Here is a 27,099-nt window from a genome sequence, read left to right on the forward strand (position 1 = left end):
CTTAAATATTGTCCATGTTTATCTTATGAAAAACCTTCTCCCAAATTCCTGCTAAATGCTTCTCTTATTGGTTTATATATAGACTTGCCTTTTCCCAAAGGTGAAATAGATGAAACTGAACGTTTTCAGACCGATTTTTTAATTAGCAGTATGCATTTAGGATTCCCTCATGTCCTTTCATGGTATAATAGTTTAATATTTAGATTGCTGAATGCAATTTCACAGCATGGATACATCACTCATTGTTTATCTGCTAATTTTTGGAAGAATGTATTTGTGGCTTCCAATTTTTCTCAATTGTAAATGAAGAGACCACAATAATTCATGGGCAGTCAATGATGGAGCTCTAAGTTTCAAGTCACTTATGTAAATATTACGAGCATGACGTTGGGGTCTTACATTAAGCTCTGTCTAGGTGTGTGAGTGACTGCGTGGAGGAAGTGCTCTGATGCAGAGACCACTCAGCTGACCCAGGCATCGTGCTGAAAGGATGTCAGAGCCCAAGCAATGTCCACACGAGGTGGACACAAGGCCCAGCCCTCAGACCCGGCTGAGCCCCAGCCTACAGTCAGGGTCACCCTCCCTTACACGTGAATGTGCATCACAGGAGCAGGTCCTGTCGCTGAACTTGAGCCTCTCACAGCGACCCTGCATGGGGCAGGGTGGGCTTCTCCTTCAGGCCCTCCCTAAGCAGAGACAGTGAACAAAATAAAGAGCTGCTGTCAGTGTAAACTGTCAGGGGTTGTGGCAGGGTTTTGTGCGTCAGTCAGCACCTGGAACATTCTTATGCATTTCCGCCTGCGATCCTATTGCATATGTGGTAAGTATATGGCACAGTGGGACTGGATGAGGGGACAAAGGTCACACTGTGAGCGGAGATGCTATGAAACAGTGCAGATCCAAGTCCAGGGCCAAGGTCTTCCCCAGGATGCAGGAGGACCTAAGAGCTCAGGCAGGAATCCTGGGCTGTCCCAGGTAGGAAGACACACCTGTGTGGGTAGAGAGGTAACACCATCTGACTCACACTTTAGCAGGACCACGCTGACACTGGCGAGGTATTTAGGAGACGTTGGGACACTATTAAACCCTAACCACACTCGACCTCAAGGCAAACATTTCTAGTTTAATCTTGTAGTAGTTTTTAATCCATTCAGCAGCCTATGTCAGGATTAACATTCTTATTCTTTGTTATTCTGTGAGCATTTGTCTCTCTCCAAGATTTAAATTTGTTGCTGTCTTAGTTCTATAATTATCTGATATATTGGTGAGATTTTGATAATGTGCAACTTGCCCCATTTTGAGGCTGTTTTAAGAACACTAAATAAGAAGCATTTTCTCAGCTTCTCATCTCTCTGCGTCTCCAAGACGAGTATCAGCTTTATTGTAACACCCAGAAACTGGAAAGAGTTCCAATATCACACATCAGCTTAATAAATAAGCCAATCATGCTATGATCATTCTTGAAATGCAACCTGTTATTAAAACCAGGATTCCTGATGCACACAAAAACATGAGAGTATTCACAAATATTTGTGCTGACTAAAATAAGCCATAACAATAAATATATATATATTTTTTTTGTTTTGAACATATATTATGTTCCCACTTTTATAAATTCTAGAAAATGAAAAGTAACCTGCAGTAAAAAGGGAAGATCAACGGTGATGAGGGGACAGGATGGAAGATAACAAGGGACAGGAAGGCGGAAACCCAGAAACTACTGAAAATAATGAGAGGAATTGATTTGTTCTCTCCTGATAATGCTTATGCCTCCGTCAGTATTCATCACAGTGTTCATTCTGAGTGTGTGCGCTTTGTTACATGTCAAGAACGTCATTAAAGTAATTACAAATAAAGGAATGCATGACTTGGGAGGGAAGGAGTGAAGGGAAGATAATGAAACATAAGAGACTCTTGAAAATACTTCTCATCAACGCTGACCCCCTCCATATATTTTAGGTAAACACGAGAAGAGAGCAAAGTCATCATGACCTCATTACAGGAGGGGGATCTCCAAACCTCACCCGGAAACTCCAACTCTGTCCTCTAGTAGGTTCCAGGGAGCAGCCTGGCCCAGAGCTCAGGAGCAGATGCTGCATCTAACGGTCACCCCATGTTTCTCCTTGGACACTACACACACCCTCCATTCCTCTGGGTGTAGTTTACACCTCTAATATGAGGGTAACAATGACAGCTACATGACGGGATGTGAGTGCATATGTAAGATGACATACGGGTCCTAAGGGATTACTCTGGAACAATCACACCATGAAAGTTATATTTCCCAGTTGCTACCAACACCACAAAATCCAAGACTCTCACACCTGCTCTGAGACCCTGCCCTTTCTGAGGACATTCAACGACGTAGCCTCTTATATACTAGAAGGTCATGCAAATAGGGTCCTTCCTCTGCTGATATAAAGCAGCCCCAGCCCTGACCCTGCAGCTCTGGGAGAGGAGCTCCAGCCCCGGATTCCCACGTGCTCCATTCGGGGTTCAGGACAGAACACTCACCATGGACTTTGGCCTGAGCTGGGTTGTCCTTGTGGCTATTTTACAAGGTAATTTATGGAGAGCAAGAGACACTGAGGATGTGAGTGAGGGAATCAGTGGATGGGTGACAGTCTCCTGACCAGGATGTCTCTGTGTTTGCAGGTGTCCAGTGTGAGGTGCAGCTGGTGGAGTCTGGGGGAGGCTTGGTGCAGCCTGGGGGGTCTCTGCGACTCTCCTGTGCAGCCTCTGGATTCACCTTCAGTAGCTATAGCATGAGCTGGGTCCGCCAGGCTCCAGGGAAGGGGCTGGAGTGGATCTCAAGTATTAGTAGTAGTGTTGGTAACACGTACTGTGCAGACTCTGTGAAGGACCGATTCACCATCTCCAGAGACAACTCCAAGAACACGCTGTATCTGCAAATGAACAGCCTGAGATCTGAGGACACGGCCATGTACTACTGTGCGAAAGATACACAGTGAGAGGAAGTCAGTGTGAGCCCAGACACAAACCTCCTTGCAGGGAGGGAGGAGCGGGGATGCAGGGTGCACTCAGGACATACAACTGCTGTGTGGTTCAGCCCCAGGAGCAGGTGCAGATGGTAGTTAAGGGTTGCTTTCCTCTAAGGGTCTGGGGTTTCCTCTCCATGTAGCAGTTTTCCCTGGGGAACCTCTCTGTACTCATCCATGGTTCTTCAGTTACACATTCAGTCTCTCAATTAGAAAGACTTTTCGAAATAGGGGAAACAATGTCATATATGAAAGGCAGAGACTCAAATTTATATGTTCAGGTTTTCCCTTGTCTAACTCTTGTCTAAATTGACCCGTTTCAAAACTATTCCAGCGGATGTATAAAGAGTTGAACATACTCTTCCTTCCTGATTGTGATATCTCAGCCCTGCCCTACTGTAGACAGCTGTCCCTGCCAGGATGCTGGCTGTTGACTTGCTGCTAACCTCTTGCATGAGAAGCATAAGTGCGCTGAGCAGCGCTGGATCCTCAGGGGGTCGCTGGGAAAGATGCCAGTTAGAGGGGACGTGGGTGGGGGTGTTTCTACATGTGCGCCTTGCTTCCAGGCCCAACAGAATCCCTATACACTTAGATCATACCTGTATCCTGTTCTAATGTGCAGTATATTTTAGGAAAAATATTCATCGTCAAAGCTATTACCGATAGACACATATGTAGTTGCCAGGGAAAGTTTATAGTCAGGTGGATAATAACATGAATTTTTAGAAGCTGCTGAAAACAGATCTATTCTCCTTTCTTCTCCACAGCATCTTACGTGAGCACTAAAATGAAGGAAAATCACTCAGGTTCTCATTCCACGAAGAGTCCTGCAGACCTACAGGCAGGCCCACGTCTGTCCAGGAACCTTTGCAGGGGAGGCCAGGTCCAGGGTGGAGAAGCCCAGGCCTCGACAGGAGGTCTCACTGTGTCCTGATGTGTGCTCTCCAGCACATCACGTGCCAATTCCAGGCTGCAGGTTAGCTTCACATCTGTAGGATTCAAGTAAATCTTTACCTACATCACATGCTTGGTGTGCATATGTAGAAACAAAATAATAAAAGAGGCCCTGAGTGTTGGCGCCCAGGGTAGGTCACCCGAAAATATGCCTCAAAGTGACTTAAGACAGAGCCAGTGCAGAGGGACATTCTGGCCTTCCTCCCTGTCACCCTGAAGCAAGAAATAAACCTCCCATGTGAAAGGTGCTCTCCCCACATCTAGGCGTGGAAATGAAATCGTCCTTCACCTCATGCTTTCCACCTGCCATTTTTCTGTGGAAAAATATTTAGCCAAAGAATAAGTTTAATCAGAGAAGCGAGCAAATGCAGAAAGAAGGGAAAACTGTCCAACAAGACTAAATAATAATAGTTTAGTCATTAAGCAAATCAAGGACCTTTAGTTCCTCCTCAAGGGCTATAGATAATATTCTTGTCCATGTCTCATGAGCCGTCTTACAGATACTGAACCTCCCACCAGGAGGAAGAAGTTAACTGCATGATGACCAGACTGTAGCCATGACATAAGCTGCCACAATTGCAAGAACTGGCCTCAAAGAAATGGGAACAAACCGACCCTGGACCTGAAGATTAACTCTACTTAAAACAATCAAGAGGAGGCTGATCAGACCACCACATGACCAACTGCAAGACGACTGTCACAGCTGACTCTGCCGTTTCTGCCCGTAGCCCCTCCTTCCGCCTATAAAAGCCCTTTCCCACAGATGCTCAGTGCGGGGTGGCCTTTGGAGAGAAGTCAGTCCCCCACCCCCGGGTGCAGGCAGTCAAAATAAAGCAAACTTTCCTTTCACCAACTTTGCCTCTTTATTGGCCTTTCAGCACCGAGCAGCCGGACCCTGCTTTCCATTGCAGAGGGACACTCTTATCACCAGGCATGGGGAATTCAGGCCTGGAAACGTCTATGAACAAACCTGTTCCTTCTTTTTTTTTTTTTTTTTTTTGCGGTACGCAGGCCTCTCACTGCTGTGGCCTCTCCCGTTGCGGAGCACAGGCTCCGGACGCGCAGGCTCAGCGGCCATGGCTCATGGCCCCAGCCGCTTGCGGCATGTGGGATCTTCCCAGACTGGGGCACGAACCCATGACCCCTGCATCGGCTGGCGGACTCTCAACCACTGCGCCACCAGGGAAGCCCAGAGCTCTGTTTTGTTAACGGGCCCCAGGGTGACATCTTATCTTGGCAGGACCTGTTCTGAGGAGTGGCTGGAATCTTTGCATTATTGTCATCTTGTCTAGAAGACTGCTGTGTTCTAGAGAGAACACACTAAACAAGTTGGTTAAAAGAAGGCAGGGGTCAAAGATCAGTAAAAGAATTATTGTAACCAGGGGCCCAAGGAGGAGTAAGAACCAGGTTATGCTTCATAGCAGTTTTTGATGGTGGTCCAGGCAGTGTCAGCGCTCGGGTCACCCTGTCCAAAGTTAGAATGACCATATCGTAACAATAAAGTTCACCCGCGACGGATCTGAGTTTATGAATGATCGCAACTCGAAACATTCAAAGGATTTAGCAACGGTTGAAAACACAATCAATACCTTGAATTTTTATTATTGATTTTAATTTATGTTGCCCCAGAGAAGAGTTTGACAATTACAATTTCAGTAACACATTTACGTAATTTTGACTTATACCTCTTGAAATTTAGGTACCACGTTGTTTCATAACAAATGTTTCATCAACATCCCTCACATTTGAAACTGGATTCCAAGTGGATCTAGAAGACGTAATGTGAGGATAGCGAATGTCTCTACAGTCAGTAACATCTAAGGCAACAAACCTAACATCACATGAGGACGCCGCTGATTTCCAAGTATAGTTCCTGCTTCTTCATTGCTCAGTGATTCCAGCAAAGGTACAAAATGACCTAAACCAGTGGTCTCAATGTTCCTGAAGCCCACACCTCATTCTGAGCTTATACCCTCAAGATTTTATGAGGGAAAACACAGAGACCATCAGAAGGACCTGTCCACGTGGCCCCCATGAACCCACCACCATCAGCCCTTCTCCCTCCCATCACGATGGTCAGGCCCTTTTGCTGTGACCATCACTGGTAACCAGCAGAGCAATATGACTTAAGTCTCCCGACTTCATTTCCCATCACCCACTGGGAATCTCTAATGGATATTCCCTCCAGAATTACCATATGATCTCGTCTCCAGACATAATTCCGTCCAATTAGCTCCACAAAGGAAAAATAAGATTTTTTTAGTCCGGGTGCCCTAACACGTTTTTCCTAGGGTTAAATAGACCCTAACAACACATCCCCACCCACTGAAGCATAAAGACACCTGCTATATATCCTTCTATGTTAACATGAATTTGGATGGATCTCCTCTAATCCACCAGCTCAAGAAGGGCAGGTCAGATGCTGGGGTATCTGTACAAATGCAGGCCCTTCTTCCACTTGCTGAATAATGGGCCCACCTGGTTCTATGTTTTAGATGCCATCCCTTCCGCTCCCCTATCCCACAGTGTATCAGCTCAATTTTCAGGTCCTGACAAGAGGGTCCAGACTTGTCCTGTGATTCTTGCCCATATTACTTTTGTTGGGTCTCCTATTATTGACATTCAAGCAGGCAGATTCTTTAGTATTTAATTTACTCTGCAAATATTATTGGAAAAGCTAGAAGAAGTATCGTACTCGGTTCATGAAATTATATGGAGTAAATATCTTCTCATAGACAGTAGGCTCGACATCAGTCAGTGTACAGGTGAAATCACTGGGCTGAGGGAGAACTGACCTGCCCCAGACCCACAGGTGTGACCTCTCAGGGCAGGAGTGGAGCCAGGGCTACATGTACCGGGTGTCAGTCAGAGATGGGGACTCACATTGGTCTTTCTGGTTCCCAGGAGAGATAACATCACTGATCACACTCATGTCAACATCCAGCACCCTGGCAACCCCACTATAAATTTCAGACATACCATTACCATCGTGATCCCAAATTTACATCCTTGCAGACTGAAATGCAGATGGTGAGGCCACATCCTCAGTGCCCACAGCAAGATGCGATGGAGCTGTGCTCTGCTCTCCAACACCCGTTACTGATGTGACATCAGGCACAGTCCCCGGACTCAGTGACACAGGGACTCTGGAGAGCTGCTCTCCGGTGGTCTTTTCAAGGGAAACTGCTTCCTGAGGTGGGGGCTTTCCTCTGACCATGACACCCTCATACTCTGCAAGCCATTCACTGTGAAGGTTTACTTCCAAGAATCATGCATGTTCTCTCACCCAGTGCAGTGGGAACTGTGTTCCCTGAGCTCCAATGTCACTGGCTGTGACAGAGTTACAAATGAACACTTCTACAAGGAGTGAGTCTGTGCACTGTGACCAGGTCACCTGCCCAGCATGTTGGAGTCCTGAGGAGCTTCCAGGAGCTGTCTGTTCTAGACCTTGCTAGCCCTGGGGATTCCTCAACGTCCACATGCAAGGAAGGAGCCCTGAAGCTCGCGGTGCTCCTACAGACACACAGTTGTGCACAGGAAACACGCAGGTCAGGCTACTGTCCATGTCAGCAGTGCTGGGACCCATGACCATCTCAGCAAGAATGACTACCTTGTCCACAAAATACACTGTGTGTTTAGTTGTTAAGAGTAAATCCACCTCCAGAGCAACTCTTGATAATATTTAAACTGTTTCAGGTGAAGAAATGTTCACCCAAATTAAGGGAAACACGAAGTCCGTTGTGAATTATGATAAACATTAAATTTTACCTGACTTTGTCTGAATTCAATGTCATTATTACATGTATGGTTTGTCTCAAGTACTTGCGCATCCAGGAAATAAACATGAGGTAATGCAGAAAGGAAAAAACAAGAGTCAGTGTCTGACATCTTGGAGGACCCTGAATGTGTGAAGGGTATTTATGTGAAATATATACATCCATGGGATTAAAGTCTATTCCCCAAACCTGCCGTTAATACTTGAGCACAGCTGACTTCCTGACTATCCCTTCAGCATCATTTCATTCCTGGACACAGAGTCCCCCAGGCATAGGGAGGGGACCCCAGGTGGGGCTGAGTTCTCTGAGGGCACAGTCAGCACTCTCCTCAGGTGGAGCCCCAGAGACTGGGACCTCCCTTCACTACTTTCCGATTTTTATAGACTGGTCCCTCCCATATGCAAACATCCCCTTATGTCACAAGGTAAAAACAAAGTACCAGTTCACTTAAATTCGGGTTTCTCCTCATGATTGAATAGATTTTCTGGGCTTCATGAATCCCATCTGCAAGAAGATGAATCCACTGTGGTTCTTCCTCTTCCTGGTGTCAGCTCCCAGAGGTGAGTGTCTCAGGGATTCAGACGTGAACACATGGGGAAGCTGCATCTGAGCCCATGAGTCACCGTGGTTCTCTCTGTCCACAGGTGTCCTGTCCCAGGTGCAGCTGCAGGAGTCGGGACCCAGCCTGGTGAAGCCCTCACAGACCCTCTCCCTCACCTGCACTGTCTCTGGATTCTCATTAACCAGCAGTGCTGTAGCCTGGGTCCGGCAGGCTCCAGGAAAGGGGCTGGAATGGGTTGGTGCGATGAGTTATAGTGGAAGCGCATATTATAACCCAGCTCTTAAGTCCCGGCTCAGCATCACCAGGGACACCTCCAAGAGCCAAGTCTACTTATCGCTGAGCAGCCTGACAACTGAAGACACAGCCGTGTATTACTGTGCGGGAGACACAGTGAGGGGAAGTCAGTGTGAGCCCAGACACAAACCTCCCTGCACCGAGGCCCGTTACCACCAGGGGGCGCACAGGACCCACCAAGTACAGGGCTGAGGCCTGCGGCAGGTGCAGATAAGGGCTGGGAGGGGATTCTTGGTAGAACCTGTGCTTTCCACTTCCTGCTCAGGACCTCCACCAGACACCCTCTTCTGTATCCTACTATTTCATTGTTGTGGATTATGTTGTGTCTAGAAAATTTTGTGTGCATGTTCATATTTGCTTTATTTTATTTTTATTATAGTTATAGATATATAAATATATCTATATCTATACATACACACACACATATAGTATACAGGAATTAAGGTTGGTTTTCATGTCTTTAGTTTTCTTTTTCACAAAGGAGCTCAGTACAACCCTGAGCCTCACCGTAACGTTCAGTGTGAGAGTGATGTTTGTGAAACTGGTAAATACCCCGAGAAGGCACCTGAGACTTTTAAACATTATTAATTTTTGTCCTCCTTTTGTACATGTGGAAGGAAGAGACACACCATCCTGCTTTCAGTCAACCTGCACAAGCAGGTTGAGTTCTGCAACATGCAGTGTTACAGACTCTAGTGCCAGAGCGCCCCAACTCTGCACATGCAATGATCCTCGTTATTCACAGATTACATATTTTCAAATTCAGCTACTTGCTAGCTTATTAGCACCCCAAAATTAATGCTGTCATTTTGTGATCGTTCACGGACATTTACAATGTGGCCAGTTCTTTGAATCACCCAACACACACACACACACACACACACACACACACATATTCCCTTCTGAGGTCTGTCAAGGAGATACTCCCGTTTCTTCTTTTAACCCCTGTCATGTAAATGAGCACTTTCTGGGGTCAAATTAGTGCCATGCTTTTCACATTTCTGTGATTCTTGGCAATTGTTTAAAGTAGTCCCACGCATAGGGCTGAGGAACAGTCTAGTGTCCCTACGCACAATGGCTGTGAGTGGACTTAGGGAAAATATACATGAGACATCAGCTTCATTCAGGCATGCGTTATATGGCCATGGGTGGTGAAATGATACTCATGTCTCCAATATGCAGCTCACCCAAAACCTGAAGACAAAACTCGCTGCTGCATATGGGATGCAGCCTTGGAAACTTGCCTTAATTCCAAATACAGCCTGGCAAGTGAGGGCTTATGGCCAAGAAGACGGTGGGGTGGAGTGGACTGGAAATTATTCAGAGAAGAAATACAAGCTAGGGGATTCTGGTTACATAGACTCAAAAGGATTCTTGCTAAAGGGAGACCAGGGTGATCAGATACCGTGTGGGTGATAGGGGGTTTGATGGCTTTGATCAAATACTGCGGGTGATCAGAGCTCAAGGGTAGGGGATCCTCATTATTCTCACTTAGCAGGACTCTTGACAAAACCTGGCCATGCACATATAAACACAGAAGCCCACAGGTCAAGACTAGTTGAGAAGAGAATTACAAGGATCCTGTTGGCGAAGGGGTGGTCAGGGGTCTTTGTCACACTTAAGAAGAGGAATAATGAACATACAAGTAAAGCACGGATGCACACAGACACACAGAGAAAAGACCATCTGAGGACTCAGTGAGAAGACGTCCATCTGCAAGCAAAGGAGAAAGGCCTGAGAAGGACCCAAACCTGCTGACACCGTGACCTTCGACTTCTTGCCTCCAGGCCTGAGAGGAATCCATTGCTGTTGTTTAATCCACCCAGTCTGTTATTCTGTAATGGCCACACTAGCCAACGAGTACACCTATAATATAGACGCAGATAGACATATATGGAAATGTAAGTATCGTATTGGAAAAGAAACATCACCCATTCTTCAGAGGTGACATGAAGCGGTGTCCACCCTGAATCTCAGCCAGCACCCTCCTCCACAGCCCTAGAGAAGGACCAGCCGGGACCATCTTTATATGGAAACATGCTTCCACCTGCACATCACACCTAGGCTCAAGGGGAAAGCACAGCACCTGTGCTACTCAGAGTCAGGGTTCTCATCTTCACTGACATAACTCTCTTAGAGTCAAAGCATTGATCAAAATGAACATGAAAATCTTCTGGTCATTCCTCCTCTTGCGGGCATCCCTCAGCTGTGAGCATCTCCTGGGTCTGAGGAAGGTGGAGTTATGGGGTGACATCTGTGAACTGGGTGTCTCCTTGATTCTCCTTCGCAGGCGTACTGTCCCAGGTGCTGCTGCAGGAATCGGGCCCAGGACTATTGAAGATCCTCTCCCTTACCCACTCAGTCTCTGGATTCTCCATCACAAACGTTGCTGACTGCTGGGACTGGATCCCTCAGCCCCCAGAGAAAGGGCTGGGGTGACTGGGGTGTTTTGGTTTTGGGAATAGCACAGCACACAGGCTGTCTCTCCAGAAATGACTCTCCACCTCAGAGACAGCTCACAAATTCTGTGTTTCCTGCAGCTCAGCTCTGTGATGACCTAGGACACAGCCCTGTGTTACTGTCCCAGGAGGCCCAGTGAGAAGTCAGGGTTAGTCCAGACAGGACCCTCCCTGCAGGGGCCGCTCCAACCACCAGTGGGCGATCAGGGTCATCAGGAAACAAGAGGACCCATTTCAGGGCAGGTGCAGAGGATGTCACGGAGGCATTTTCTCTCAGAAGCTGTGATTTCTCCACTGGATCATTGCCGCCCTTGAAAGCCTCATCCACAATTATTCCAGGGAACTTTCTTGTCTCTAAACTTGAGACTTTTTCATGGAGTCAGGCTTGTCTGTCTTTCCCCATCTATCTTAGGAAGAGCCACACAGAAATATTTCTCCAAGAGACCTTTATTTGAAGGTTAGGTCACTACTTTCTGTTAATAGTTGTCAAGTTTTTAATCGTTTAATCACATAAATAATTTTTACTGTTGAACTTTAAATCTGCTTTCCGCCATCAGATGGATTTCCAATTCCTCTCATCCTGACAATCTCTCCAGTCCTGTCTGATGCAATGCCTTTCACTTGAATAGAATGAGTCATGTTGATATTCGGAAATTGACGTCCATACAGCACTGCAGTCATTCTCTGCTCGGGGGACCTTTGGAAATGTCGGGACACAGGCTGGGCTGTAACATGTGGGCTGTGTTGCCTGCACCTTGTTATCTAGTGTGGAGATTGATAATAGAAATTTAGATAAAATAGAGAGATAGATAAAAGGGAACAGAAACAGGTATATAATCATCGTATGGAAAATAACCATAAAAACTGACTACATAACCCTTTTTTAGGGAGTGGTAAAGGCTGGAAGGTGTAAAGATGATACAAGCACCCGTATGAAGTTATTTGAATAAACATAAATATTCAAACAAATTTGGTAAATACTTTTCCAGCGCACTCCTCAATCCCATGGTGAGTGTCTGGTTTTCTCTCTAAGAAATTGACAAATATATTCCAATTGGCGGCCACTGGCATCCTTCCAGCAAGTGGATGAGGGGCCTTTCGCTCTACATCATCCCCAGTATTTGAATTTCTTATTATTTTGTGCTTTAACTGTTGTAATAACTGAGTAGCAATATCTCATCATTGTTTTATTTTATGTTTCCTTAATGAAGAATCTTGTTAAAACCTTTATCTCTTCTTTGCGGAAGTATCTTCAGATCACTGGCACACGGTTCATTATTTTCATTTTTTGTTACTGTTGTTGAGCTGTGAATTTGCTGTATATTCATGATACAAGTCCTTTATAAATATGATATTAGAAAGCACATTCTCCAAGTCTGTGCCTAATTCCCTTCTCAGTGAAGTTATTGTTACTCTTGCTGTTGTTGGTTTCAGGACAGAAATTTTAATGGATACAGAAAATTACAAATTGATTTTACGAATGATGTTTGGGATATTATACTTAAAAATTCATCATGAAACTCAAGGACACTCTTTAATTTCTATCACAACTCTACGCCAGGCCTCGTTCAGGGATGGAGGGTTAAGTGCACCTTCTTGAAGGGAGGATGACCATGATGAGGTTCCTGAAGTTATTCCTTACGGGAGATTTATCCTACCTTCCCCATTAGATATATTTATTCCATCTCTTTATATAAGTATGAATCAAGATATTTGTTTCATACGTTGTGTTAAGGTTATATACTAAGGCATTTTCTTTGCTTCTGTAATTGTGACCACTTGTCAGCCATGGGGAGCTCTTTCAGATTGTCTCCTGTATCCTCTTTACGGGCACCCATCCATTGGTGTGAACACTTCCTTACTTTCTGGTGCCACAAGAATCTGCAGGATAATCATGTGTATTCTCTTCTGTGGCCCTGGAATAAGCCAGGCCTCACATGAGTCGTGGATCCTTTTGTCGAGAATAGCATTAGCAACCTGAAGGGTGGGTTTAGGACACTAATGCTGGTGTCCTGTCCACTGGCGGCATTGCCTCTAGACCCATAAGCTAATAGACCTTGGAAATATGTCTGTGTGCTCTACCCCACGTATACACACACACGTCTGCAACTATCTCTGTATCTCACCTTCTGACCTGTGTGAAGGTAAAAGTGAGACAATTCTTACATCTCCGATCCTAGTGCAACATCACTTGGGGAAATCCAGGCTTTCCCCCTTGCTTCTCTGTTACTTTCCATCCAACAGTGAGATGCCTGGCTCCACCGATGCCATCCAGCTACTAATTGTTCAATTCCACATGCACAGTAGTAACAGAATTCTTAGCCGGATTCCTGATGAAAATACCGTTATCCACCGGGTTCTAGTGCTTACATGCAGTGCTTACAACTTAGCCTTCAGACTCCACACATTGCCAAGTGACCTGGGTCAAAACCTATTTTTCCACCTTCTTCAGACATGTTAATTGTTAATGTTGATTGTTTACATGTTAATGTTACATGTTGCATGTTAATGCAAATGTTTACGTGTCAATTGTTAATGTTAATTGTTAACATGTTAATTAACATGTTATATGTTAATTCAAAAATTCACTAAAATATTAGGTATCATCTATACAGTGTGCATCGTTCCATCCTTGAGTCTCTGACTTATAGATGAAATTAATATTTATATTCAATAAGGTTCACTCTTTCTCCTATTACTATATATATTTTGACAAGTTCATAGTGCAATGTTTCCACCACTGCAATTTCATAGAGAAGAATTTCACTATCCTTAAATATTGCCCATGTTTCACATATCAAACATCTTCTCCCCAATTCCTGCTAAATGCTCATCTGCTTGCTTTATATATAGACTGAAGTTTTCCCAAATGTGAAATAGGTGAAATTGAAAGTTTTCAGACCGAATTTTTAAATAACAATATGCACTTAGGATTCCCTCATGTCCTTTCATGGTATAATAGTTTAATATTTAAATTGCTGAATACACTTCCACAGCATGGATACATCACGCATTGTTTATGTACTAATTTGTGGAAGAACATATTTGTGGCTTTCATTTTCTCTCAATTGTAAACGAAGAGACCACAATAATTCATGGGCAGTCGATGATGGAGCTCTAAGTTTCAAGTCAGTTATGTAAATATTACGAGCATGACTTCTGGAGTCTTACATTAAGCTCTGTCTAGGTGTGTGAGTGACTGCACGGAGAATGGGCTCTGATGCAGAGACCACTCAGCTGACCCAGGCATCGTGCTGAAAGGATGTCAGAGCCCAAGCAATGTCCACACGAGGTGGACCCAACGCCAGCCCTCAGACCTGGCTGAGCCCCAGCCTACAGTCAGGGTCACCCTCCCTTACACGTGAGTGTGCATCACAAGAGCAGGTACTGCAGGTGAACTTGAGCCTCTCACAGCGATCCTGCATGGGGCAGGGTGGGCTTCTCCTCCAGGCCCTCCCTAAGCAGAGACGGTGAACAAAATAAAGAGCTGCTGTCAGTAGAAACTGTCAGGAGTTGTGGCAGGGTTTTGTGCATGAGTCAGCACCTGGAACATTCTTATGCATTTCCGCCTGCGATCCTATTTCATATGTGGTAAGTATATGGCACAGTGGGACTGGATGAGGGGACAAAGGTCATACTGTGAGTGGAGATGCTATGAAACAGTGCAGATCCAAGTCCAGGGCCAAGGTCCTCCCCAGGATGCAGGAGGACCTAAGAGCTCAGGCAGGAATCCTGCGCTGTCCCAGGTAGGAAGACACACCTGTGTGGATAGCCAGGTAACACCATCTGACTCACACTTTAGCAGGACCACGCTGACACTGGCGAGGTAGTTACTTAGGAGACGTTGGGGCACTATTACACCCTAACCACACTTGACCTCAAAGCATCCATTTCTAGTTTAATCTTGTAGTAGTTTTTGTTCCATTCAGCAGCCTATGGCAGCATTAACAATCTTAGTCTTTGTTATTCTGTGAGCATTTGTCTCTCTCTAATATTTAAATTTGTTGCTGTCTTCGTTCTATAGTTATCTGATGTAATGGTGAGATTTTGATAATGTGCAACTTGCCCCATTTTGAGGCTGTTTTAAGAACACTAAATAAGAAGCATTTTCTCAGCTTCTCATCTCTCTGCGTCTCCAAGACGAGTATCAGCTTTATCGTAACACCCAGAAACTGGAAAGAGTTCCAATGTCACACATCAGCTTAATAAATAAGCCAATCATGCTATGATCATTCTTGAAATACAACCTGTTATTAAAACCAGGATTCTTGATGCACACAAAAACATGAGAGTATTCACAAATATTTGAACAGAGTAAAATAAGCCATAACAATAAATATATATATATATATATATTTTGTTTTGAACTTATGTTATGTTCCGATTTTTATAAATTCTAGAAAATGAAAAGTAACCTGAAGGAACAAGGGAAGATCAACGGTGATGTGGGGACAGGATGGAAGATAACAAGGGACAGGAAGGAGGAAACCCAGAAACTACTGAAAATAATGAGAGGAACTGATTTTTTCTCTCCTGATAATGCTTATGCCTCCGTCAGTATTCATCACAGTGTTCATTCTGAGTGTGTGTGCTTTATTACATGTCAAGAACCTCATTACAGTAATTACAAATAAAGGAATGCATGACTTGGGAGGGAAGGAGTGAAGGGAAGATACTGAAACATAAGAGACTCTTGAAAATACTTCTCATCAACCCTGACCCCCTCCATATGTTTTAGGTAAACACGAGAAGAAAGCAAAGTCATCATGACCTCATTACAGGAGGGGGATCTGCAAACCTCACCCGGAAACTCCAACTCTGTCCTCTAGTAGGTTCCAGGGAGCAGCCTGGCCCAGAGCTCAGGAGCAGATGCTGGATCTAACGGTCACCCCATGTTTCTCCTTGGACACTACACACACCCTCCATTCCTCTGGGTGTAGTTTACACCTCTAACGTGAGGGTAACAATGACAGCTCCATGACGGGATGTGAGTACATATGTAAGATGACATATGGGTCCTAAGGGTTTACTCTGGAACAATCACACCATGAAAGTTATATTTCCCAGTTGCTATCAACACCACAAAATCCAAGACTCTCACACCTGCTCTGAGACCCTGCCCTTTCTGAGGACATTCAACGACGTAGCCTCTTATATACTAGAAGGTCATGCAAATAGGGTCCTTCCTCTGCTGATATAAAGCAGCCCCAGCCCTGACCCTGCAGCTCTGGGAGAGGAGCTCCAGCCCGGGATTTCCACGTGCTCCATTCGGGGTTCCGGACAGAACACTCACCATGGACTTTGGGCTGAGCTGGGTTGTCCTTGTGGCTATTTTACAAGGTAATTTATGGAGAGCAAGAGACACTGAGGATGTGAGTGGATATGAGTGAGGGAATCAGTGGATGTGTGACAATCTCCTGACCAGGATGTATCTGTGTTTGCAGGTGTCCAGTGTGAGGTGCAGCTGGTGGAGTCTGGGGGAGGCTTGGTGAAGCCTGGGGCGTCTCTGAGACTTTCCTGTGCCGCCTCTGGATTTACTTTTGATGATTATGCCATGAGCTGGGTCCGCCAGGCTCCAGGGAAGGGGCTGGAGTGGATCTCAGCTATTAGTTGCAATGGTGGTAGCACATACTATGCAGACGCTGTGAAGGGCCGATTCACCATCTCCAGAGACAACTCCAAGAACACGCTGTATCTGCAAATGAACAGCCTGAGATCTGAGGACACGGCCGTGTATTACTGTGCGAAAGATACACAGTGAGGGGAAGTCAGTGTGAGCCCAGACACAAACGTCCTTGCAGGGAGACAGGAGGGGGGATGCAGGGGGCACTCAGGGCATACAACTGGGTGTTTCAGCCCCAGGAGCAGGTGCAGATGGTAGTTAAGGGCTGCTTTCCTCTAAGGGTCTGGGGTTTCCTCTCCATATAGCAGTTTTCCCTGGGGAACCTCTCTGTACTCATCCATGGTTCTTGACTTACACATTCAGTCCCTCAATTACAAAGACTTTTCGAAATAGGGGAAACAATGTCATATATGAAAGTCCGAGACTCAAAGTTATATATTCAGGTTTTCCCTTGTCTAACTCTTGTCTAAACTGACCCGTTTCAATACTATTCCAGCGGATGTATAAAGAGTTGAACATACTCTTCCTTCCTCATTATGGTATCTCAGCCCTGCCCTACTGTAGACAGCTGTCCCTGCCAGGATGCTGGCTGTTGACTTGCTGCTAACCTCTTGCATGAGAAGCATAAGTGCGCTGAGCAGCCCCGGATCCTCAGGGGGTCGCTGGGAAAGATGCCAGTTAGAGGGACGTGGGTGGGGGTGTTTCTACATGTGCGCCTTGCTATATAGAATCCCTATATGCTTATATAAGACCTGCATCCTGTTCTCCTGTGCAGATTATTTTATGTCAAATATTCATCGTTAAAGCTATTACCAATAGACACATGTGTAGTTGGTAGGGAAAGTTTATAGTCAGGTGGATAATAACATGAATTTTCAGAAGCTGCTGAAAACAAGTCTATTCTCCTTTCTTCTCCACAGCATCTTACGTGAGCACTAAAATGCAGGAAAGCCCCACAGCTTCTCCTTCCAGGAAGAGTCCTGCAGCCTCACTATGCAGACCCACCTCCGTCCAGGAACCCCTGCAGGAGCGAACATAACCAGGGTGGAGACGCCCAGGCCTTGCTGTGTCCTGATGTGTGCTCTCCAGCACATCACCTGCCAAGTCCAGGCTGCACTTTAGCTTCACATCTGTAAGATGCAGGTAAACCGACACTTACATCACATGCTTGGTGTGCATATGTAGAAACAAAATAATAAAAGAGGCCCTGAGTGTTGGGGTCCAGGGTAGGCCACCCCTAAATATGCCTCAAAGTGACTTAAGACAGAGCCTACTACAGGGACACTCTGAATTTCCGCCAAGTCACCCTGAAACGAGAAATAAACCTCCCATGTGAAAGGTGCTCTCCCCCATTTAGGTGTGGAAGTGAAACGGTCCTTCACCTCGTGTTCTCCACCTGCCTTTTTTCTGTAGAAACAATTTAGCTAAAGAATAAGTTTAATCTGAGAAGCGAGCAAATGCAGAAAGAAAGGAAAACTCTCCAATAAGACTAAATAATAATAGTTTGGTCATTCAGCAAATAAAGGACCTTTAGTTCCTCCTCAAGGACTATAGATAATATTCTTGTCCATGTCCCCTGAGCCGTCTTATAGATACTGAACCTCCCACCAGGAGGAAGAAGTTAACTGCATGATGACCAGACTGTAGCCATGACATAAGCTGCCACAATTGCAAGAACTGGCCTCAAGAAATGGGAACAAACCGACCCTGGACCTGAAGATTAACTCTACTTAAAACAATCAAGAGGAGGCTGATCAGACCACCACATGACCAACTGCAAGACGACTGTCACAGCTGACTCTGCCATTTCTGCCCGTAGCCCCTCCTTCTGCCTATAAAGCCCTTTCCCACAGATGCTCAGTGCGGGGTGACCTTTGGAGAGAAGTCAGTCCCCCACCCCCGGGTGCAGGCAGCCAAAATAAAGCAAACTTTCCTTTCACCAACTTTGCCTCTTTATTGGCCTTTCAGCACCGAGCAGCCGGACCCTGCTTTCCATTGCAGTGGGACACTCTTATCACCAGGAATGGGAATTCAGGCCTGGAAGCATCTATGAACAAACCTTGTTCCTTCTTTTTTTTTTTTTTTTTTTTTTTTTTTTTGCGGTACGCGGGCCTCTCACTGCTGTGGCCTCTCCCGCTGCAGAGCACAGGCTCCGGACGCGCAGGCTCAGCGGCCATGGCTCACGGGTCCAGCCTCTCCGCGGCATGTGGGATCTTCCCAGACCGGGGCACGAACCCGTGACCCCTGCATCGGCAGGCGGACTCTCAACCACTGCGCCACCAGGGAAGCCCAGAGCTCTGCTTTGTTAAGGGGCCCCAGGGTGACTTCTTATCTTGGCAGGACCTGTTCTGAGGAGTGGCTGGAATCTTTGCATTATTGTCATCTTGTCTAGAAGACTGCTGTGTTCTAGAGAGAACACACTAAACAAGTTGGTTAAAAGAAGGCAGGGGTCAACGACCAGTAAAGGAATTCTTGTGACCAGGGGCCCAAGGAGGAGTAAGAACCAGGTTATGCTTCATAGCAGTTTTTGATGGTGGTCCAGGCAGTGTCAGCGCTCGGGTCACCCTGTCCAAAGTTAGAATGACCATATCGTAACAATAAAGTTCACCCGCGACGGATCTGAGTTTATGAATGATCGCAACTCGAAACATTCAAAGGATTTAGCAACGGTTGAAAACACAATCAATACCTTGAATTTTTATTATTGATTTTAATTTATGTTGCCCCAGAGAAGAGTTTGACAATTACAATTTCAGTAACACATTTACGTAATTTTGACTTATACCTCTTGAAATTTAGGTACCACGTTGTTTCATAACAAATGTTTCATCAACATCCCTCACATTTGAAACTGGATTCCAAGTGGATCTAGAAGACGTAATGTGAGGATAGCGAATGTCTCTACAGTCAGTAACATCTAAGGCAACAAACCTAACATCACATGAGGACGCCGCTGATTTCCAAGTATAGTTCCTGCTTCTTCATTGCTCAGTGATTCCAGCAAAGGTACAAAAATGACCTAAACCAGTGGTCTCAATGTTCCTGAAGCCCACACCTCATTCTGAGCTTATACCCTCAAGATTTTATAAGGGAAAACACAGAGACCATCAGAAAGACCTGTCCACATGGCCCCCATGAACCCACCACCATCAGCCCTTCTCCCTCCCATCACGATGGTCAGGCCCTTTTGCTGTGATCATCACTGGTAACCAGCAGAGCAATATGACTTAAGTCTCCCGACTTCATTTCCCATCACCCACTGGGCGTCTCTAATGGATATTCCCTCCAGCATTACCATATAATCTGGTCTCCAGACATAATTCCTTCCAATTAGCTCCACAAAGGAAAAATAACTTTTTTTTAGTCCGGGTGCCCTAACACATTTTTCCTAGGGTTAAATAGACCCTAACAACACATCCCCACCCACTGAAACATAAAGACACCTGTTATATATCCTTCTATGTTAACCTGAATTTGGCTGTATCTCCTCTAATCCACCATCTCAAGAAGGGCAGGTCACATGCTGGGGCATCTGTACAAGTGCAGGCCCTTCTTCCACCTGTTGAATAATGGGCCCACCTGGTTCTAGGTTTTAGATGCCATCCCTTCCATTATCCTATCCCACAGCATATCAGCTCAATTTTCAGATCCTGACAACAGGGTCCAGACTTGTCCTTGATTCTTGCCCATATCACTGTGGTTGGCTCTCCTATTATCAACATTCAAGGAGGCAGATTCTTTAGAATTTAATTTACTCTGCAAATATTATTGCAAAAGCTAGAAGAAGTATAGTACTGTGTTCATGAAATTGTATGGAGTAAATATCTTCTCATAGACAGCAGGCTCGACATCAGTCAACGTACAGGTGAAATCACTGGGCTGTGGGAGAGCTGACCTGCCCCAGACCCACAGGTGTGACCTCTCAGGGCAGGAGTGGAGCCAGGGCTACATGTACAGGGTGTCAGTCAGAGATGGGGACTCACATTGGTCTTTCTGGTTCCCAGGAGAGATAACATCACTGATGACACTCATGTCAACATTCAGCACCCCTGGCAAACCCACTATAAATTTCAGACATACCATTACCATCGTGATCCACACTTTACATCCTTGCAGACTAAAATGCAGATGGTGAGGCCACATCCTCAGTGCCCACAGCGAGATGGGATGGAGCTGTGCTCTGCTCTCCAGCACCACTTACTGATGTGACCTCAGGCACAGTCCCAGGACTCACTGACCCAGGGACTCGGGAGAGCTGCTCTCAGGTGGACTTTTCAATGGAACCTGCTTCCTGAGGTGAGGACTTTCCTTTGACCACGACACCCTCATACTCTGCAAGCCATTCACTGTGAAGGTTTACTTCCAAGAATCATGCATGTTCTCTCACCCAGTGCAGTGGGAACTGTGTTCCCTGAGCTCCAATGTCACTGTCTGTGACAGAGTTACAAATGAACACTTCTAGAAGGAGTGAGTCTGTGCACTGTGACCGGGTCACCTGCCCAGCATGTTGGAGTCCTGAGGAGCTTCCAGGAGCTGTCTGTTCTAGACCTTGTTAGCCCTGGGGATTCCTCAACGTCCACCTGCAAGGAAGGGGCCCTGAAGCTCGTGGTGTTCCTGCAGACACTCAGTTTTGCACAGGAAACACGCAGGTCAGGCTACTGGCCATGTCAGCAGTGCTGGGACCCATGACCATCTCAGCAAGAATGACTAGCTTGTCCACAAAATACACGGTGTGTTTAGTTGTTAAGAGTAAATCCACCTCCAGAGCAACTCTTGATAATATTTAAACTGTTTCAGGTGAAGAAATGTTCACCCAAATTAAGGGAAACACGAAGTCCGTTGTGAATTATGATAAACATTAAATTTTACCTGACTTTGTCTGAATTCAATGTCATTATTACATGTATGGTTTGTCTCAAGTACTTGCGCATCCAGGAAATAAACAGGAGGTAATGCAGAAAGGAAAAAACAAGAGTCTGTGTCTGACATCTTGGAGGACCCTGAATGTGTGATGGGTATTTATGTGAAATATATACCTCCATGGGATTAAAGTCTATTCCCCAAATCTGCCGTTAATCCTTGAGCACAGCTGACTTCCTGACTAGCCCTTCAGCATCATTTCATTCCTGGACACAGAGTCCCCCAGGCATAGGGAGGGGACCCCAGGTGGGGGCTGAGTTCTCTGAGGGCACAGTCAGCACCCTCCTCAGGTGGAGCCCCAGAGACTGGGACCTCCCTTCACTACTTTCCGATTTTTATAGACTGGTCCCTCCCGTATGCAAACATCCCCTTATGTCACAAGGTAAAAACAAAGTACCTGTTCACTTAAATTCGGGTTTCTCCTCATGCTTGAAGAGAATTTCTGGGCTTCAGGAATCTCATCTGCAAGAAGATGAATCCACTGTGGTTCTTCCTCTTCCTGGTGTCAGCTCCCAGAGGTGAGTTTCTCAGGGATTCAGACGTGAACACATGGGGAAGCTGCATCTGAGCCCATGAGTTACCGTGGTTCTCTCTGTCCACAGGTGTCCTGTCCCAGGTGCAGCTGCAGGAGTCGGGACCCAGCCTGGTGAAGCCCTCACAGACCCTCTCCCTCACCTGCACTGTCTCTGGATTCTCATTAAGCAGCTATGCTGTAGCCTGGGTCCGACAGCCTCCAGGAAAGGGGCTGGAGTGGGTTGGGGGGATAGATAGTGATGGAAGCACATATTATAACCCAACTCTTAAGTCCCGGCTCAGCATCACCAGGGACACCTCCAAGAGCCAAGTCTACTTATCGCTGAGCAGCCTGACAACTGAGGACACAGCCGTGTATTACTGTGCGAAAGACACAGTGAGGGGAAGTCAGTGTGAGCCCAGACACAAACCTCCCTGCACGGAGGCCCGTTACCACCAGGGGTCGCACAGGACCCACCAAGTACAGGGCTGAGGCCTGTGGCAGGTGCAGATAGGGGCTGGGAGGGAATTCTTGGTAGAACCTGTGCTTTCCACTTCCTGCTGAGGACCTCCACCAGAGACCCTCTTCTGTATCCTACTAGTTCATTGTTGTGGATTATGTTGTGTCTAGAAAATTTTGTGTGCATGTACATATTTGCTTAATTTTATTTTTATTATAGTTATAGATATATAAATATATCTATATCTATACATACACACACACATATAGTATACAGGAATTAAGGTTGGTTTTCATGTCTTTAGTTTTCTTTTTCACAAAGGAGCTCAATACAACCCTGAGCCTCACCGTAACGTTCAGTGTGAGAGTGATGTTTGTGAAACTGGTAAATATCCCGAGAAGGCACATGAGACTTTTAAACATTATTAATTTTTGTCCTCTTTTTGTACATGTGGAAGGAAGAGACACACCATCCTCCTTTCAGTCAACCTGCACAAGCAGGTTGAGTTCTGCAACATGCAGTGTTACAGACTCTAGTGCCAGAGCGCCCCAACTCTGCACATGCAATGATCCTCGTTATTCACAGATTACATATTTTCAAATTCAGCTACTTGCTAGCTTATTAGCACCCCAAAATCAATGCTGTCATTTTGTGATCTTTCACGGACATTTACAATGTGGCCGGTTGTTTGAATCACCCCACACACCCACACACACACACCCACACCCACACACACACACACACACACACACACACACACACACACACACATTCCCAGCTGAGGTCAGTCAAGGTGATGCTCTCTTTTCTTGTTTCAACTCCCGTCCTGTAATTGAGCACTTTCTGGGCTCAAATTAGTGCCATGCTTTTCACATTTCTGTGATTCTTGGCGATTGTTTAAAGTAGTCCCAGGCATAGGGCTGAGGAACAGTCTAGTGTCCCTACGCACAAATGGCTGTGAGTGGACTTAGGGAAAATGTACATGAGACATCAGCTTCATTCAGGCATGCGTTATATGGCCATGGGCGGTGAAATGATACTCATGTCTCCAATATGCAGCTCACCCAAAACCTGAAGAGAAAACTCGCTGCTGCATATGGGATGCAGCCTTGGAAACTTGCCTTAATTCCAAATACAGCCTGGCAAGTGGGGGCTTATGGCCAAGAAGACGGTGGGGTGGAGTGGACTGGAAATTATTAAGAGAAGAAATACAGGCTAAGGGGATTCTGGTTACATAGACTCAAAAGGATTCTTGCTAAAGGGAGACCAGGGTGATCAGATACCATGTGGGTGATAGGGGGTTTGATGGCTTTGATCAAATACTGCGGGTGATCAGAGTTCAAGGGAAGGGGATTCTCATTATTCTCACTTAGCAGGGCTCTTGACAAAACCTGGCCATGCACATATAAACACAGAAGCCCACAGGTCAAGACTAGTTGAGAAGAGAATTGCAAGGATCCTGTTGGCTAAGGGGTGGTCAGGGGTCTTTGTCACACTTAAGAAGAGGAATAATGAACAGACAAGTAAAGCACGGATGCACACAGACACACAGAGAAAAGACCATCTGAGGACTCAGTGAGAAGACGTCCATCTGCAAGCAAAGGAGAAAGGCCTGAGAAGGACCCAAACCTGCTGACACTGTGACCTTAGACTTCTAACTTCCAGGCCTGAGAGGAATCCATTGCTGTTGTTTAATCCACCCAGTTATTCTGTAATGGTCACACTAGCCAACGAGTACACCTATAATATAGACGCAGATAGACATATATGGAAATTTAAGTACCGCATTGGAAAAGAAACATCACCCATTCTTCAGAGGTGACATGAAGCGGTGTCCACCCTGGATCTCAGCCAGCACCCTCCTCCAGAACCCTAGAGAAGGACCAGCCGGGATCATCTTTATATGGAATCTTGCTTCCCACCTGCACATCACACCCAGGCTCAAGGGGAAAGCACAGCACCTGTGCTACTCAGAGTCACGGTTCTCATCGTCACTGACATAACTCTCTGAAAGTCAAAGCATTAATCAAAATAAACATGAAAATCTTCCTTCTCTTGCTGGCATCCCTCAGCTGTGAGCATCTCCTGGGTCTGAGGAAGGTGGAGTTACAGGGTGACATCTGTGAAGTGGGTGTCTCATTGTTTCTACTTCCCCAGGTGTCTTGTTCCAGGTGCTGGTGCAAGAATCGGGCCCACGACTATTGAAGACCCTCTCCCTTACCTGGTCAGTCTCTGGATTCTCCATCACAAACAGTGCTGACTGCTGGGAATGGATCCCTCAGCCCACAGGGAATGGGCTGGGGTGACTGGGGTGCTTTGGGTCTCGGAATAGCACAGCACACAGGCTGTCTCTCCAGAAATGACTCTCCACCTCCAGAGACACCTCACAAATTCAGTTTTCCCTGCAGCTCAGCTCCGTGATGACCTAGGACACAGCCCTGCGTTACGGTCCCAGGAGTTTCAGGGAGAAGTCAGGGTGAGTCTAGACACGACTCTCCCTGCAGGGGCCTCTCCAACCACCAGGGGGCGCGCAGGGTCATCAGGAAACAAGAGGACCCAATTCAGGGCAGATGCAGATGTCATGGAGTGATTTTCTCTTAAAGCTGTGGTTTCTTCCCTGGTTCACTGCCGCCCTTGCAGTCTCCATCCGTAATAATTCCAGGGAGAGACTTCCCTGGTGGCCCAGTGGGTGGTAAGACTCTGAGCTCCCAATGCAGGGGGCCCATGTTCAATCCCTGGTTGGGTAAATAAATCGCACGTGTATGTCACAACTAAGAGTTTGCGTGCCACACTAAGAACAACGATTCCAGGGAACTTTCTTGTCCCTAAACTTGAGACTTTTTCATGGAGTCAGGCTTGTCTGTCTTTCCCCATCTATCTTTGGACGAGCCACACAGAAATATTTCTTCATGAGACCTTTATTTGAAGGTTAGGTCACTACTTTGTGTTATTAGTTGTCAAGATTTTAATCGTTTAATGACAAATAATTTTTACTGTTGAACTATACATCTCTTTTCCACCACCAGATGGATTTCCAATTCCTCTCATCCTGACAATCTCTCCAGTCCTGTCTGATGCAATGCCTTTCACTTGAATAGAATGAGTCATGTTGATATTCGGAAATTGACGTCCATACAGCACTGTAGTCATTCTCTGCTCGGGGGACCTTTGGAAATGTCGGGACACAGGCTGGGCTGTAACATGTGGGCTGTGTTGCCTGCACCTTGTTATCTAGTGTGGAGATTGATAATAGAAATTTAGATAAAATAGAAAGATAGATAAGAGAGAACAGAAACAGGTATATAATCATCGTATGGAAAATAACCATAAAAACTGACTACATAACCCTTTTTTAGGGAGTGGTAACGGCTCGAAGGTGTAAAGATGATACAAGCACCCGTATGAAGTTATTTGAATAAACATAAATATTCAAACAAATTTTGTAAATACTTTTCCAGCGCACTCCTCAATCCCATGGTGAGTGTCTGGTTTTCTCTCTAAGAAATTGACAAATATATTCCAATTGGCGGCCACTGGCATCCTTCCAGCAAGCGGATGAGGGGCCTTTCGCTCTACATCATCCGCAATCTTTGAATTGCTTATTATTTTGCCTTTAACTGTTGTAATAAGTGAGTAGCAGTATCTCGTCATGGTGTTATTTTATGTTTCCTTAATGAAGAATCTAGTTCAAACCTTTATCTCTTCTTTGCGGAAGTATCTTCAGATCACTGGCACAGGGTTCATTATTTTCACTTTTTGTTACTGTTGTTGAGCTGTGAATTTGCTGTATATTCATGATACAAGTCCTTTATAAATATGATATTAGAGAGCACATTCTCCAAGTCTGTGCCTAATTCCCTTCTCAGTGAAGTTATTGTTACTGTTGCTGTTTTTGGTTTCAGGACAGAAATTTTAATGGATACAGAAAAAATACAAATTGATTTTACGAATGATGTTTGGGATATTATACCTAAAAATGCATCATGAAACTCAAGGACACTCTTTAATTTCTATCACAACTCTACGCCAGGCCTCATTCTGGGATGGAGGGTTAAGTGCACCTTCTTGAAGGGAGGATGACCATATTGAGATTCCTGAAGTTATTCCTTACGGGAGATTTATCCTACCTTCCCCATTAGATATATTTATTCCATCTCTTTATATAAGTGTGAATCAAGATATTTGTTTCAGAACTTGTGTTAAGGTTATATACTAAGGCATTTTCTTTGCTTCTGTAATTGTTACAGCTTGTCACCCATGAGGAGCTCTTTCAGATTGTCTCCTGTATCCTCTTTATGGGCACCCATCCATTGGTGTGAACACTTCCTTACTTTCTGGTGCCACAAGAATCTGCAGGATAATCATGTGTATTCTCTTCTGTGGCCCTGGAATTAGCCAGGCCTCACATGAGTCGTGGATCCTTTTGTCGAGAATAGCATTAGCAACCTGAAGGGTGGGTATTAGGACACTAATGCTGGTGTCCTGTCCACTGGCGGCATTGCCTCTAGACCCATAAGCTAATAGACCTTGGAAATATG

General features: G+C 45.6%; 2 gene segments (V, D, J or C); both read left to right on the plus strand.

The window, feature by feature from the left end:
* The first annotated feature begins 2,459 nt into the window (after positions 1-2,459).
* LOC137227935 (immunoglobulin heavy variable 3-23-like) lies at positions 2,460-2,972 on the plus strand. The segment is given in 2 exon segments: positions 2,460-2,561; positions 2,656-2,972. Coding segments are annotated over 2 exon segments (363 nt in total).
* A 13,312-nt stretch (positions 2,973-16,284) lies between these two features.
* LOC137225841 (immunoglobulin heavy constant mu-like) overlaps positions 16,285-27,099 on the plus strand; it is a 132,688-nt gene continuing 121,873 nt past the window's right edge. The window contains 2 exon segments of the C gene segment in view: positions 16,285-16,384; positions 16,489-16,801. Of these exon segments, the coding sequence occupies positions 16,339-16,384; positions 16,489-16,801 (359 nt within the window).

Source organism: Pseudorca crassidens, chromosome 1 (genome assembly GCF_039906515.1).
Source record: "Pseudorca crassidens isolate mPseCra1 chromosome 1, mPseCra1.hap1, whole genome shotgun sequence".
In the NCBI taxonomy this organism is placed as follows: domain Eukaryota; kingdom Metazoa; phylum Chordata; class Mammalia; order Artiodactyla; family Delphinidae; genus Pseudorca; species Pseudorca crassidens.